Source organism: Phycodurus eques, chromosome 7 (assembly GCF_024500275.1).
Source record: "Phycodurus eques isolate BA_2022a chromosome 7, UOR_Pequ_1.1, whole genome shotgun sequence".
NCBI classification, from domain to species: domain Eukaryota; kingdom Metazoa; phylum Chordata; class Actinopteri; order Syngnathiformes; family Syngnathidae; genus Phycodurus; species Phycodurus eques.
The window spans coordinates 7,732,396-7,747,891 of NC_084531.1; the positions used below are offsets into that span (position 1 = coordinate 7,732,396).

The 15,496-nt window shown below is 41.8% G+C and overlaps 1 protein-coding gene across 2 annotated transcripts in view; it reads right to left on the reverse strand.

The window, feature by feature from the left end:
• The window catches only part of lsamp (limbic system associated membrane protein), a 311,500-nt gene that overhangs the window by 120,801 nt on the left and 175,203 nt on the right, over positions 1-15,496 (reverse strand). Inside the window, exon 2 of one of the 2 annotated variants that reach the window (XM_061681099.1) lies at positions 6,604-6,682. In XM_061681099.1, coding sequence (XP_061537083.1) covers positions 6,604-6,682 — 79 coding nt within the window. Of the gene's footprint in view, positions 1-6,603; positions 6,962-15,496 lie in introns of those variants that run through there. The other variant, XM_061681098.1, reaches the window with a different exon arrangement.

The following is a 15,496-nucleotide window of genomic DNA, read 5'->3' on the forward strand; positions in this document are numbered from 1 at the left end:
TTACATCTGAAGCTGATTTACATAGAGTTTGAGGCAAAATTCAATTTAAAAAATGCCATATGGTTCCTGGTACCATTAAATATAATTCAGTTTTACAAAACATTTTGCTCATTTTAACTCATACACATGTACAGTGACACATTAAATAATGCCACAATTAGTTAAATCATCCCTTGCCAACCCGTGGCTCGCGAGCCGCATGCGGCTCTTTGGTTAACGCCGCTCTCTACTGCCCATTGCCAGGCAACCTGGAAACACTCGGAACAGACTAAACAATTTTCCATAATGAAAACGTGCCATATAAACACCTCAGCTGGAATTAACAGACCAAATCCGGATGGAATTTAATGTGTTTTTGCAGTGGTGGAATGTTTATTTTCCTAGACTGATCAGAAGTAAATTTTCATCATGTAAACCGTGAATGCAAATGTGTCGGGTTGCGCTCTGTCTTGATGAAAATGCGCGGTGACGTCATCGTTTACTCAAGCAATATGCCGGCTTCCCACCAGAGTTCGTATTTGACGGGGGAGCTAGAGCTTATGTCATCTGAATTTGGACAAGAGGTGGGATATACTCTGGACTGGCCGCTAGTCAATCGCAGGGCATTACTAAAACCAATAATCAAATGCAATTGCAATGATGCGTAATATGATGAGTAAACGTATCCAGTCTTACAAATACAAACAAACCTCTGAGGACAACCATAATCCTGATGTGGACGAGGGAAAAGATTAACTTAAAACATTATCTTTCATTTTGCACTTCTTTAATGGCTTAATGCAGCAAAATCCACAAATCACTGTCACAATGACTCATTTTCTTTCTTGCTTTGATTCTCTTTATTATCATTTACAGTTTTTCATCCACTTCCTGAATAAAATGTCAAGTGGTCCTCATGTTTTGTCCTTTGTATTAACTTCTGTAGCTGACACTCATAATACTGTTCTCTGGCTTGCAATGACAACAGAAAGTCTGTATTCTCTATGTTTAATTAGAATTATTTTATGGGCATTTATATTTATATTATATATATATATATATATATATATATATATATATATATATATATATATAATATATATATATATATATATATATATATATAATATATATATATATATATATATATATATATATAGAGTTATGGTTTTCTGTCAAATTTTGTTGGAATGTTTTATTTAGAGAATACTTACTTAAAAATCACTTCCTGTTCGGGTCACGTCTGTCGGATGTCATGTGACAGACAGAGTGAGAGATCAACAGAACCAAGGGACCATGATCGTGCGGGGGACTTTTGTGAACTTTGATTGATCTACTGCTTGTTTACAAGGCGCACAAGGTATGTAAATCTTTTGTTTATTGGGCACTTGTGTCAAATCAATTATTGCTATTTATGTGTTTGTTTATATACTTCTTTGTTACTAGTTTTCACGTTGTTCCATATCTGAAGAGCAGTAAAGCCATTGTGGACATCAATAAGAAGCGTCGTTTCGTTATTGGAGTAGATACATACTTCAATGTCACGCCTCATGGGGAATGGTAAATGAAATGACACATATTTTCATTGACACTTATGCAATTAATTCACAATTTGAAACAGTTTGCAGGTGTCTAAAAAAGGTATTTTACATTGTTTTGTCAAAATACACAAAGGATTACGGCACAATTAACATCTACTTGTCACACTCTGGTTAAAATCACTGTTTTGGGGGACTGCTCTGTCTCATGCAAATGCCGAGTACGGCTCCCATGATAACTGGGGTTGGAGATAGCGTCATGAAACGAGGACTAGGAGATGTTGACAGCTTAATGCAATTTACGCCTTGAGCAACTATTTTTCCAAAAGCAATTAGCAACAAATCGAGTGACTTTTGTGAGTTTGTTGAAGAATTCTCGAGACTCTCTCAGCAGCAGATGTTTACCCCCCAGCATTCAGAGCGGAAATGAATTGCCAAAACACGGTTGCTTGATTTCACACTGTGGGCAGAAACTTCAGCGATCCGACTATTTGTATACAAATAACAAAAAAGTAAAATGTCCATAATACATCCCACTCTATTGTGTATTTCTAATTATCTTATTTATATGTAAAATGTAGCCAGGATCTGTTCCTGTATGCACTGAATTAATAAAGAGCCAATCCCTGTGAAACCTCATGTGGCCAATTAAAAATTATATGAAAGAAAGAAATAAAATGCCTGTATTGTAGAAATTAAGGAGTATAATAAACTATTTGGTTTATTGTACGTCAGACTTCTTTTGATGGCAAACTGCCATTTATTGTGAATGGGGAACGGACAAAACTGTGTGCTATGCAGCACAGCTGTATTTCACGTTTCTCCACTAGATCATTTTTTGTCCATATGACTGGGTAGTCCATGCAGGTTACAAGTATGAGAGGGGTTGGGGGAGCAGCCTGAAAAAAACTGAGGTTGTCAAGATGAGTGACAGTCAAACTGAGCAACATTTGGATGCATTAGGGAAACACTACTACAACCCCAATTACAATGAAGTTGGGACGTTGTCCATCCATCCATTTCCTTAGCCGCTTCTCCTCACTAGGGTCGTGGCCGTGCTGGAGCCTATCCCAGCTATCATCGGGCAGGAGGCGGGGTACACCCTGAACTGGTTGCCAGCCGATCGCAGGGCAAACAAACAACCATTCACACTCACATGCACACCTATGGGCAATTTAGGTGCAATTCAGTACGGGCAAACTGCCTTTCCATTTTTCATCCTCTTTAGTGTTTTTCTAACTTACTTACTAATCCCTGCTATTTCCTGGTCCACCACACTTGTCTCTGCCACTCTTCCTTCTCTTTCGTTTTCCTCATTCATAGACTCCTCGAAGTATTCTTTCCATCTATCTAGCACACTACTGGCACCATGCAACACATTTCCATTTCTATCCTTAATCACCCTAACCTGCTGCATATCCTTCCGATCTCTATCCCTCTGTCTGGCTAACCTGTATGTCTCTTTCTCTCCTTCTTTGGTGTTCAACCTGGCATGCATGTCATCATATACCTCTTGTTTAGCCTTCGCCACATCTACCTTCGCCCTACATCGCATCTCCACGTATTCTTGTCTCCTCTCCTTTGTCCTCTCAGTGTCCAACGTCTTCTTAGCTAACCAATTTCCCTGTATGATTTCCTGTACTTTGAGGTTCCACCCCCAAGTCTCCTTCCCTTCCCTTTCCTACCTGAAGATACACCAAGTACTCTCCTGCCTGTCTTTTCCATCACCTTGGCTGTAGGTGTCCAGTCTTCTGGAAGGTCCCCCTGTCCACCAAGAGCCTGTCTCACCTCTTCTCGAAAAGCCACACAACACTCTTCCTTTTTCAGCTTGCAGCACATGGTTCTCTGCTCTGCCTTTGTCTTCTTAATCTTCCTCTCCAGGACCAGAGTCATCTTACATACCACAATCCTATGCTTTCTAGCCACACTCCACCCTATCACTACCTTACAGTCAGTAACCTCCTTCAAATTACATCGTCTGCAGAAGATGTAATCCACCTGCGTGCTTCTACCTCCGTTCTTGTAGGTCACTCTATGTTTCTGCCTCTTCTGGAAGAAAGTGTTCACTACAGCCATTTCTATCCTTTTCGCAAAGTCTACCACCATCTGTCCCTCCAAGTTCCTTTCCTGGATGCCAAATTTACCCATCACTTCTTCATCACCCTTGTTTCCTTCACCACCACGTCCATTATAATCTGCACCATCCACGACTCTCTTTCTGTCTGGGATGCTCAGAACAACCTTGTCTAGCTCAGTGGTGTCAAACGTACGGCCCGTGGGCAGGAACCGGCCCGTCAGGCGGTCCAATCCAGCCTGCAGGGGTTGTTCTTCTTGTCAGGCAAGTTTTAGTTCATTTGTACATACAGACTCTTATTTTGAAACTCATGTTTTTATTTTTATTTTATTTTCACCATAGAACCAGAAGTGTTGTGAGTCGTGTACACGCAGCTGAGAGACAAAGAGACCGGCGGGCTTCCAATCCAGATGCAGTAAGAGACTTAGTGTGCGCCTTCAGAAGCAACGCCTGTATGTATCATATCATATACGGTTTGTTAAGTAATTTCATGTGAAAATGTGTAGTTACAAACGAGTTTGTGAAGTTACTAGGGACATGAGTTTATTAAAGCCTGGGTAAAAATGGCTGGGTTGCATCAGCCCGGCGTAAAAGCTGTTCCAAACAAATCATGCGAGTGACTCGCTGTTGTGGCGACCCCTGACAGGGAAAATCTGAAAGTCACATCTTTAGTGAGATGTAGGCTACTATGCTAACAGTTGAAGAGGGCTTGCTAATTGTTTGTGCAGACCAATGCTAACCTCATATAGATTTACTGTTTGGGTTTTCTGCTTTTTTATGGCACGCTCCTTTGGGTGACAATTATTTTAGCAGCTCGATTTAAGTTTCTATTTTGGGCTTACTGCACATAGCTAATACCAGTAGATGTATTTTGTCTTCATTGTCGTTTTTTTATTCCTCTTCATGTCAAGACATTTAAGTCCGCTTCATGTCAAGACCGTACATTTAAGCTACAAACTATAATGAGGACATGTTTTGTATTGTCTTTTCACAGAAGGCTAAAAGACTGGAGCAAAGTAAGCTTACTTCAAAGGCTGTGCCACCTTTGCTGTGAATACAGTTCTGTGAAAATGAATACTGCTACTATAGAAATATTTTAAGAGACTGGAAATGCAAATTATCAGTAACCAGCTTCTGTTAAAAAGAGGTTGCTTTGGTGGAACCATTTAAAATTTTCATTAACTGCAACAACTTGTATGTATTTTTATGTATACATTTACAAGGCAGGGTAATAACTGTACCCTCATTCTGAGAAGTTCCAACTCTAGTTTATATGGTGTGATTAATCAGTTGAGGTTGACAAGATTTCCAGATTAATGTGGAAATTGATGATTTTAAATTGATTAAAAAAACCTCTCAATCACAACTTGTTGTATAAAAGATGCGTGCAGTGTATATACATACAGTTTATAGATCTACTGTGATCTATAAATTACACTCAGTTTTCTTAAGAAATTTCATCTTGCTCATATCATTTTAAACAAGATTTGCAGCAAGCGTCAATAAAAGTTAATATTTTCCAAATTTACTTGTAATTATTTTCACCCGCCCCCCCCCCCAAAAAAAATAAAAAATAAAAAATTGAAATTGTCATCATTTATAAATGTTGTGAAATTACTGTACTGGTCCGGCCCACCTGACATGAATGGGGGGGAATGTGGCCCGCGAACCAAAACAAGTGTGACACCCCTGGTCTAGTTCCTTCCAGAATTTCTCTTTCACCTTGGTCACATCCTACCTGTGGGGCATAGCCACGAATTATATTATACATAACACCCTCAATTTCAAGTTTCAGCCTCATCACTCGATCTGACACCCTTTTCACCCCCAAGACATTCTTAGCTAACCATTCCTTTAAAATAACCCCTACTCCATTTCTCTTCCCATCCACACCACTGTAAAATAATTTGAACCCTGCCCATAAGCTTCTAGCCTTACTGCCTTTCCACCTGCTCTCCTGGACGCACAATATATCTATCCATCCATCCATCCTTTTTCTGAGCCGCTTATCCTTACAAGGGTCGCGGGAGTGCTGGAGCCTATCCCAGCTATCATTGGGCAGGAGGCGGGGTACACCCTGAACTGGTTGCCAGCCAATCACAGGGCAACAATATATCAAACTTTCTCCTAATCATCATGTCAACCAACTTCCTAGATTTTCAGGTCATAAAATATAATGATAATATATAATATATAAGATAATAATAATTATAATAATTTTAAAACATAAAATAAAATGTGTATCCCATCACTGCACTCCACTGTCAGCACATTTCCTGCACATATCAGTTCCGAATACAATTATAGTAAAGCAGAAAAGGCGTGTCATGTGGTGGGTAGTTAAGGAGGTCTGCAGGAAGGGGCTGCAAAGTGCCAAAAGAAAAAAAAAAAAAAAAAAAAAAACTCATTATTCATACTCTGCCCAAACCCATGGTTTACATCACGTGGCCACTGACATCTGCCCAGTAGTGTTGACAGCTTGCGTTGTCTAGGATGCGATTATGGGGGGTGCAAGGGATGCCAGGGTATTACAGTGACAAAACAAACAAAAAAACGACTCCATGTAACAACAATATGAATTTGAAGACAGCTAAATAATGCAAATACTAGATGTGAATAAAATGAAGTTTCGACTTCATGTCCCAGATTCATTCAAAATTGCCGGTGCGTTGTTTGTTAATAACCCACAGTAAATAAAGATTCCAATACATAGCTTGCCTTGCTGTGCATCTCAGAGGCGCACTTTGCTTTATTGTACAATGATATGAGGCTTGTGTGACGTGACGAAATAAAACGCATCTCCGACCGAATAATTCTCTTACAACACGAACATATTAGCACAAAACACATCCATTTGGACACTCTTCGAGTCCGAATTGGCCCCGAATTGGGTGGTTAGATGGTTGTTCGGACAAGTTATACATCCAAAATGTCAACACCGCTCCCTTCCACTTCCAGCCTATCAGTACGGGGAAGGGATGCTGCCAAAGTTATAAAACGAGCCTTGTTTACCTTATAATGGCTGTGTCGCCCTGACGGACCGTGATGTTGTCGGTGGCCCGCTGCATATCCACACTCCGGACGGGGAATCCTGTTGGAAGAAGACATAGCAGTCTGAAAAAAGAAGCCTGCAACTGCCTCCAACACGATTTGCGCCCGACGAGCATTTTTTTGGTATTTTTTTTTTTTTTTTTTTTAAAGCTCTGCAGCGCGCAATAGATCCAAAAGATGGAAAGAAACAAAATGAATCGAAGTAGTTGTCCAGCAGTCTTGGGTCCTACGCAGTCCAGTAAAAATACTTGTGGTTGAAAATGTGCAGTGTTGTCCTTGCACAACAGACCAATAATGTGCAACGCTTTCGGCGTCCGAAGTGCTGTGATATCTCCCCCACCCCCCAAACCCACCCCCCTCTGTGGCTCTCTCTCTCTCTTTCGCTCTCTGTTTATCCAGCGCCTTACTGTGATGCTCCCTATTGGTTGTCAGGACAATAGCACCCACCGAGGTCCCTTTAAGTGGCACACAGAACAAGCACTGGGCAATCAATAAAGGGACAAGAGTTTTTGAGTTACACATGACATGGCTTTTTATTCTTTTTTTATTTTGTTAAAGTACATATAAAATGAAATAACAGATGTATTTCTAAATACATTGGACATGTTGGAAGATAATTTCTGAAAACAACTGATAACTAGCCGGCACAGTGGACAACTGCCTCACAGTTCTGGGGTTCAAATCCCGGCCCCGCCAGTGTGGACTTTGCATGTTCTCCCCGTGCCTGGCGGGCATGCTGGAGCCTATCCCAGCTACGTTCGGGCGAGAGGCGGGGTACACCCTGAACTGGTCGCCAGCCAATCGCAGGGCACATAGAAACGAACAACCATTCGCCCTCGCATTCACACCTACGGACAATTTAGAGTCTTCAATTAACCTACCAATTCGATATTGTAGTCATTCATGTTGTTTTCTATCTGAACGTCCTACGGTGTGAGCGGTCATGGAACGCACCTTGTGCCAAGCGTGAGTGAATAAAACGTTTTTCTTTTTGTTTCTTCCGATGCAGCTACGGAATGTATGGATGGATGGATGGATGGCTAGATGGATAGATTTAAGGATGTAAGACTTTCTGAAGTTGTAAAGTAAATTGTGAGATTCTTTAAATATTAAAAGCAACTGAGACTGATCCAGTTATAACCAAAAAAGAGAATCATTTAATTGGTGTGGGGTATGATGCAACCAGCCTCTAAAACTTTGAAGTACTTTTGGTCTCATTATCTGCATGGTGTATTTATATATTATTTTCTTCTGACTCCCGACCTACTTTGTTTCCCTCTCCACCATTCTACTTGCAGGAGAATAACTGAGCTGAAGCAGTACAACACAAAGGGGAGGAAGCTCCCCAAGGTTGTACACTATGTCCTGTGGTAGAACGTTCGAGCTGCCAGCAATGATGATTGCGTATAAGTCATCACTGAGTCCATTCTCCGCTCCTCCATCACCAGCTGGCACATGGAGTCACCCTCTGTGTAAAGAGAATAATGTGTTGTCGTCTGCACGTCTGTAGGGCCTTAGGGCGAGCAGTAAAGATCGTGATACTCTGACAGAAGGCTAAAGTACTTCAGGACACAAAACTCACACTCCTATCCTCTTGTCAGCCCTCTGACCTCTCACACTAACACAATTCTCGTTAAATTGTGAATATTACATACATACATGGGGAACCTTCCTCTGTTGTTGTGCTTTAAATTACATTCATGATTACATCATGATATATATAATATTCAAACGATCCTGTTCTTTTACATTTGGGGAAAATACTGAACTGTACTATCAAACAAAGCTCCATCTGAATGTTATCCAGATTGCACAATATTTGAGACTTTAACATTTCCAATCAGGAAAACCCCATTTAGCATGTGGCATGTGTAGCCCCTTATAGGTCGGTCAAATCTCATTAGATCATAGTGCAATTGTTTGGCTTGCATAGCACCATAAATTTGCCTTGATCAGGTGCTCCTTGCAAGATTTCTGATAGAGGGGTGCAAAGAATAATCAGAAGCGTTGTTCAAGAGCCAAGGACCACCTGTGGAGAGCTTCAAAAAGACCTGGAATTAGCAGGTACTGTTGTCACAAGGGCACGGTGGACGACTAGTTAGAGCGTATGCCTCACGTTTCTGAGGACCAGGGTTCAATCCCCGGCCCTGTCTGTGTGGAGTTTGCATGTTATCCCTACACCTGTGTGGGTTTTCTACGGGCACTCCGGTTTCCTCCCACATGCCAAAAACATGCGCGTTAATCGAAAACTCTTAAATTGCCCGTATTTGTGAATGTGAGTGCGAATGGTTGTTTGTTTTTATGTGCCCTGCCATTGGCTGGCAACCAGTTCGGGGTGTACCCCGTCTCCTGCCCGATGAAAGCTGGGATAGGCTCCAGCACGCCCGCAACCCTAGTGAGGAGAAGCGGCTCAGAAAATGAATGGATGGATGTTGTCATAAGGAAAACCGTGAGTAATGCACTCCGCCGCCATGGCCTGTATGCACGCTCACCACACAAGACCCCATTGCTGGAAAAAAAAGCATGTCAAAGCTCATTTAAAGTTTGCTGAGCAATATTTGGACAAGCCAGTTATATACTGGGAGAATATAGTCTGGTCGGATGAGAGCATAATTGAACTGTTTGGATGCCATAATGCACACCACGTTTGGAGGAGAAATGGTACTGCACATCACCCTAAAAACACCAACAGTGAAGTTCACAGGTGGGAACATGATGGTGTTCTTGACATAAATCTGCTGCCATCTACGAGGATGATGAGAACGAAACGAGGGTGGACATTTCAGCAACATAATCATCCAAAACATACTGCCAAGGAAACTCTCAATTGGTTTAAAAGAAAACAATTATTATTGAAAGATTTTAGGTGTTGTCTTGGCTTTCCATGCCTTTTTGCACCTACCTTTCTCCATGTGTTCAATACTTTTTTCCTGTATCATTGCACATTATTACACACGACTTAGTTTCTGTGCTTATTTGTTCTACTCTCATTGAGTCTATGGATTACTTGGGTTGTTTCCAACATCTGGTGAAATTTTCATGTCAATAGCACCTTTGGAAATATATTTAATGAGAAAAATGGTGACGTGTTAAATACTTATTTCAGACACTGTATATATTGGGGCAGCACGGTGGACGACTGGTTAGAGCGTCAGCCTCACAGTTCTGAGGACCCGGGTTCAATCCCCGGCCCCGCCTGTGTGGAGTTTGCATGTTTCTCCCCGTGCCTGCGTGGGTTTTCTCCGGGCACTCCGGTTTCCTCCCACATCCCAACAACATGCATGAATTGCCCGTAGGTGTGAATGTGAGTGCGAATGGTTGTTTGTTTGTATGTGCCCTGCGATTGGCTGGCAACCAGTTCAGGGTGTACCCCGCCTCCTGCCCGATGATAGCTGGGATTGGCTCCAGCACGCCCGCGACCTTAGTGAGGAGAAGCGGCTCAGAAAATGGATGGATGGATGGATGTATACATTGGATATATGTGAGTAATACATATGCATGCATCTAATTGGAGATTTTCAATGCACAGTTTTTTTTTGCATTCTCGCCACGTCTGACATTTGGAACAAAACAAAATGAAATGAAAATCGCTTAAAAATTCAGCAAGTTATATATTTATTTATTTTTGTGTGTGTGCTCATGCCTAAAAGTCTCAATAGAAACAAATAGAGTGGAGGGGCAGGACCATGGGGGAACTCCTGGTTCAAGCTAAAGGGAACACTATTATTGTGCAATCTATTTAATCTATCCATCCATCCGTTCTTAATAGCACTTATCCAGTTCAGGGTCACGGGACACTGAAGCCTATCCCAGTTTACATCGAGCGAAAGGCAGACTACACCCTGAACTGGTCACCAGTCAGTCACAGGGAACATATAGACACGGACAACCATGTGTACTCATATTCACACAGTCACTGAGTGGGAACTGAACCCACAGAGCCCACACCAAAGTCAGGCGAATGTATCACTACACCATCAGTGACTCTGTTTAATCTGTTTGTTGCAAATCTCTATTTGCAACACTGTGGTGCACATAAATTCCTTGCAGAGGACACGCTTTGGCTCGCTAACTTATTCCCGGTCGCCGTTGCTACACTTGCGCCACAACACACACACGCACGCACCTCGTGTGAGCTCTTCCTCAGTAGTGCACCTCCGCCCCACACATGCAGAGTTGTCCACACACTCACACAGACGCCACACACCAGAGGTGGGAGTAAGTCTCATCCCGGTATGTGCAAGTCACAAGCAAGTATCAAGTCATAACCTTCAAGTCTTAAGCAAGTCTAAGTCACTGTTGGACAAAAAACAAGCAAGTCAAGTCAAGTTGCCAATAAATTCCTTATTACTTGGTTTAAGACAAGTCAAGTCATACAACTTTGGTTCAGTTGCAACATATAATGGAGTGGTAATAAAAAAAAAAAAATCACAAATCATAACACCAAAAAAAGTATTCACCCCTTATAAAAGTTAAATGAGTCAACTGAGATTATTACTGATTAAATTTATTGCACTGAATTGTTTTAAACTCAATTCAACTCAACTTTATATCTGAACAAACTATGCTGTGTACTTTGTGGTGACAGCCTTGGAACTCCTACAGTTCTAAGAGAACACCATTAAACAAAAGATTGGCATATCACTGTCCAGTATTTACAGTGGATATAAAAAGTCTTCACACACCTGTTAAAATGCCAGGTTTTTGTGATGTAAAAACAAATACATTTACTGTATAATAAATATTTTGATTGATAAACTTTTTTTCACCTTTAATGTGACACATAACCTGCACAACTCAATTTCAAAATAATGGAAATATTTTACTACTAGGGAAGTGGATGTGTTCAGAATTACTGACTTGAAAATTGCCATTGTCATTAGATTAAAGGTTATGTTTCATATGATGTGGTCTCAAGTTTAAAAACACAGATCCGACACAACAGACGGCATTTTAATGGTGACACTTCAATAGTGTCATGTTCAATGGTATGAAAACTATATTCACACGTAGCTACTCATCATATGTACTGTATTTAGCAACGATGAAATGCACTTCTGCCAACAACTTTTTTTTATCGCCGTGATATTCGTAAATGAGAGAGAGAGAGAGAGAGAGAGAGAGAGAGAGAGAGAGAGAGAGAGAGAGAGACTCAAGTCATGTAGTTCAAGTCAAAGTCAAGTCTAAAGTCCATCCATCCATCCATTTTCTGAGCCGCTTATCCTCACTAAGGCTGCTGGAGCCTACCCCAGCTATCTTCGGGCAAGAGGCGGGGTACACCCTGAACTGGTCGCCAGCCAATCGCAGGGCACACATAAACAAACAACCATCCACACTCACATTCACACCTACGGGCAATTTAGAATCTTCAATCAACCTACTATGTATGTTTTTGGGATGTGGGAGGAAACCGGAGTGCCCGGAGAAAACCCACGCAGGCACGGAGAGAACATGCAAACTCCACACAGGTTGGGGATTGAACCCCAGTTCTCAGAACTGTGAGGCAGACACTCTAACCAGTCAACCACCGTGCCAAGCCTAAAGTCAAGTCTTTCTTAGGTGTTTGGTAAGCAAGTCGCAACTCATAAAATTGGCAACTCAAGTCGACTCGAAGTCCCACCCATCTCTGCCACACACGCAGTGAACTCCCTGTCACATTGACATCAGACAATGCCCGTAACAATGGTGTGCAGCGTCTCCCACTCTGCCCCCCCACCCAAAAAAAATATCAGCACGCAATCCACCAAGGCTACCTTTGCTCGACGATCGCCAATTGACCATTTGATCGCGATCGACCTACTGGGCACCCCTGCTCTAACCCAACTGGTCAAGGCTTTCGGACGCCTCATACTGAGTCTTGGGTCTGCTTGAAGTATCTTCCCAAGAGGGAGTTTTTACTTGCCCCCGTCGCCTACTGCTCGTTCATGTGGGGTTCAGTTGGTCTTTTAATGAGTGAGGAGTGTGGTCTTTGACCTGCTCCATGTGTGAAGTGCCCTGAGACAACTGCTGTTGTGATTCGGTGTAGAGCCAGACACTGGAGTGGATGTTGACTCCCGCTCCCTCCCCATCCCACAGAGGTGGGTCACAGGACCCGGTGAGAATCATGAAACATGTTAGCCTCTAATTTGGCGCTATATACAGTAAATTAAATTGAGTTGAACATTTTTATGTAAGGCCCTGGAAATAACATTCATGTTGTGATATGAAACCAAATGTTTTCTGTATAGAGTACCGTAAAAGTAAAGGAATTTACCTCACTTGAAAGGGTTTGGAAAAGGAGTACATTTGGCGAGATATCTTGAATCTAAACAGTTAAATTGGCCATTGAAAAAAAAAAATTGCCTAGCCTCTGGACGGTGCAATGTTGTTATACTTTGGGTTCTACTTTAAAACCCTTTTATATTAAGTGTGGGTGCCTGTTGGAGGATTGATTGCATGTCTATGCAAGAAAAGCACTATGAAATGCACTGTCTGAAAACTATTTGTGAATATAGAGAATAAGTATTCTACGTGTTTGGATTTGAGATTTACTGGCCAGTTAACACAGAGCACACAGAAAGTTTTAACAGGAGAGAGGTCTATAATTGGATGTTGATTCGTCATCCACACTTGTTGTGCCATCCTCTCCATAAAAACAAATGGTACTCAGTTCTTGTGTGCAATAGAATATCAATGAACCATTCCTTACCCTCATATTTCATTTCTAAGCCAACTACATTTATGTCAAACTACAATAAGCTGTGTCAGCAAAAGAGGTGTCAACACATGCACACGCATGTGTGTGTGTGTGTGTGAGAGAGAGTGCAAGCATGCCTATGTACGTGCGTGTGTGTGTGCGCAATTTATTTTCAGGACAGGGAACCAAGATTTAAAAAAAAAATGTCTTCCAGACTTTGTAGAGGAAACATAAATAATTTACTTTGGCCTTCCCCATCCAAAGCTTTGAGGAGTAAACTGCACGATACACAAGAATAACAATAACTGTCACATACTCAGCAGTAGCCTGTGCTTGATGCCCGCAAAACCACAAAAAATGTATACCGTTTATGCATCATAATAATCCTAAATCTGAGGCTGACTCATCTCCTTCATTTCTTTTTAATTTGTCAGCAGAAACCTTAATGCACGTCAAATGTTGGCTCAAAGCTTGCTAAATTGATGAAAACACAACCGAGGAGTAAGAATGCTCAGGAGTATAAGATTATGCCAGGTAATTGACACACACCATGCACACATACTGTACAACTCACGATGAAAAAGTTTGTTGAAGGATGCAAATTTGCACCTCTACCTTTTTTGTTTAGTCCCCATACACATTTTCTGTTAACCCAGATTACTGCATCACAATGCACGTGTACCTCTAGATAGGCCAGATTTGGGGAGATCACACACATTGAACACCCTCAAAGAGCACATTAAGCATCAAAAGCATTTTAAACCCACTTTTACATAAACGACTAACGTTGCCAGGTTTCAGGTGGCCTGTGAGCGATTTCACATGTATCTTATATTGTGTTTACCGTCTGTCAATCAGTAAATAATTTCTTCGGACATATAAACAAACAACCATTCACACTCACATTCACACCTACGGGCAATTCAGCGTCTTCAATTAACCTACCATGCATGTTTTGGGGATGCGGGAGGAAACCGGAGTGCCCGGAGAAAACCCACAAAGGCATGGGGAGAATATGCAAATTCCACACAGGCGAGGCCGGGATCTGAACCCCGGTCCTCAGAACTGTGAGGCAGATGTGCTAACTAGTTGTTCACCGTGCCGCCTCGTGAGTCAATTGCTGATGCATATTCTATTCATTGATACATACAGTAGTTTTAGAATGATGTGATCACGTCATTTGCAAATTGCCAAACTTTGACCTCAGCTTTCTGCACCTCAACGTTTTCTTTCTCAGACTGTGCACAGCTGCTAGCCACACACAAAACATCTCTTAAATCTTGTAAGAAGAGAATTGCTTTGAGCTGACCTCTTAGGGTCATCTCTCCTCTCGCCATGTACTTCTATCGAGAGAGTGACAGCACACAGAGACCTTGCTGCAGTGGATTGGTTTAACTGGAGTGGTAATTTGTTCAAGGTGAAATCCTTTAGGGGTAACACGTACAATTCCAAGGATACCGAGGTAAAAGGAGCCAGACAGTTGTATTGTTTTGAGCACGAGGAAATACATATACAGCACCGAAACCTCAATGATCTACAGGTTGGATTTAAAAATGTGAGACATAACTTTTAAGGCATTTAATGTGCATTGTCCAAATAATGAATCAATTTGAGTGCATTTGTTTTAAAATTCACAAACATACAGTATACCACGTGTGTTTTGCAGAAAACTCAATCTCACACAGGGACTGAAAGACAAACAATGGCAAAGTCAAACAATAGTCGTATCTCATCCTGGAGAGAAAAAGGCACACACACTCATACACATCCTGTATATTGCTGTTAGGCAGCAGTGCCCCCCCCCGCCATCCTCTGCCCAGGCTCACTGGCCTCTCCAGATTTTAATGGGGGGGGGGGGGGGACGACGACGACTGATACACAGGGTAGGGCCAAAGGCTGCCAGTCGGGGACCTGGCAGTCAAAGTAAGGGGGGCAAGGGGGGTTTTCACTGGCCTCAGGGCAGTTCTCCTGAGGCCGGGCCCCGGAAGTAGATGCAGGCGTTAATTTAGTTATGATTTTATCCAAACCAATATGCAGAACATAACTAATGTGTCATTTTTCTAGGTATATAATGATTTACTTTCCTCATCTTGTTTACAGTTAGCGTTTTGTCATTTGTTGTCTTCTTTTCTCACTCACCTCTAGAAACCTTGTTCTGTTCGACTGATCGACTCTGAT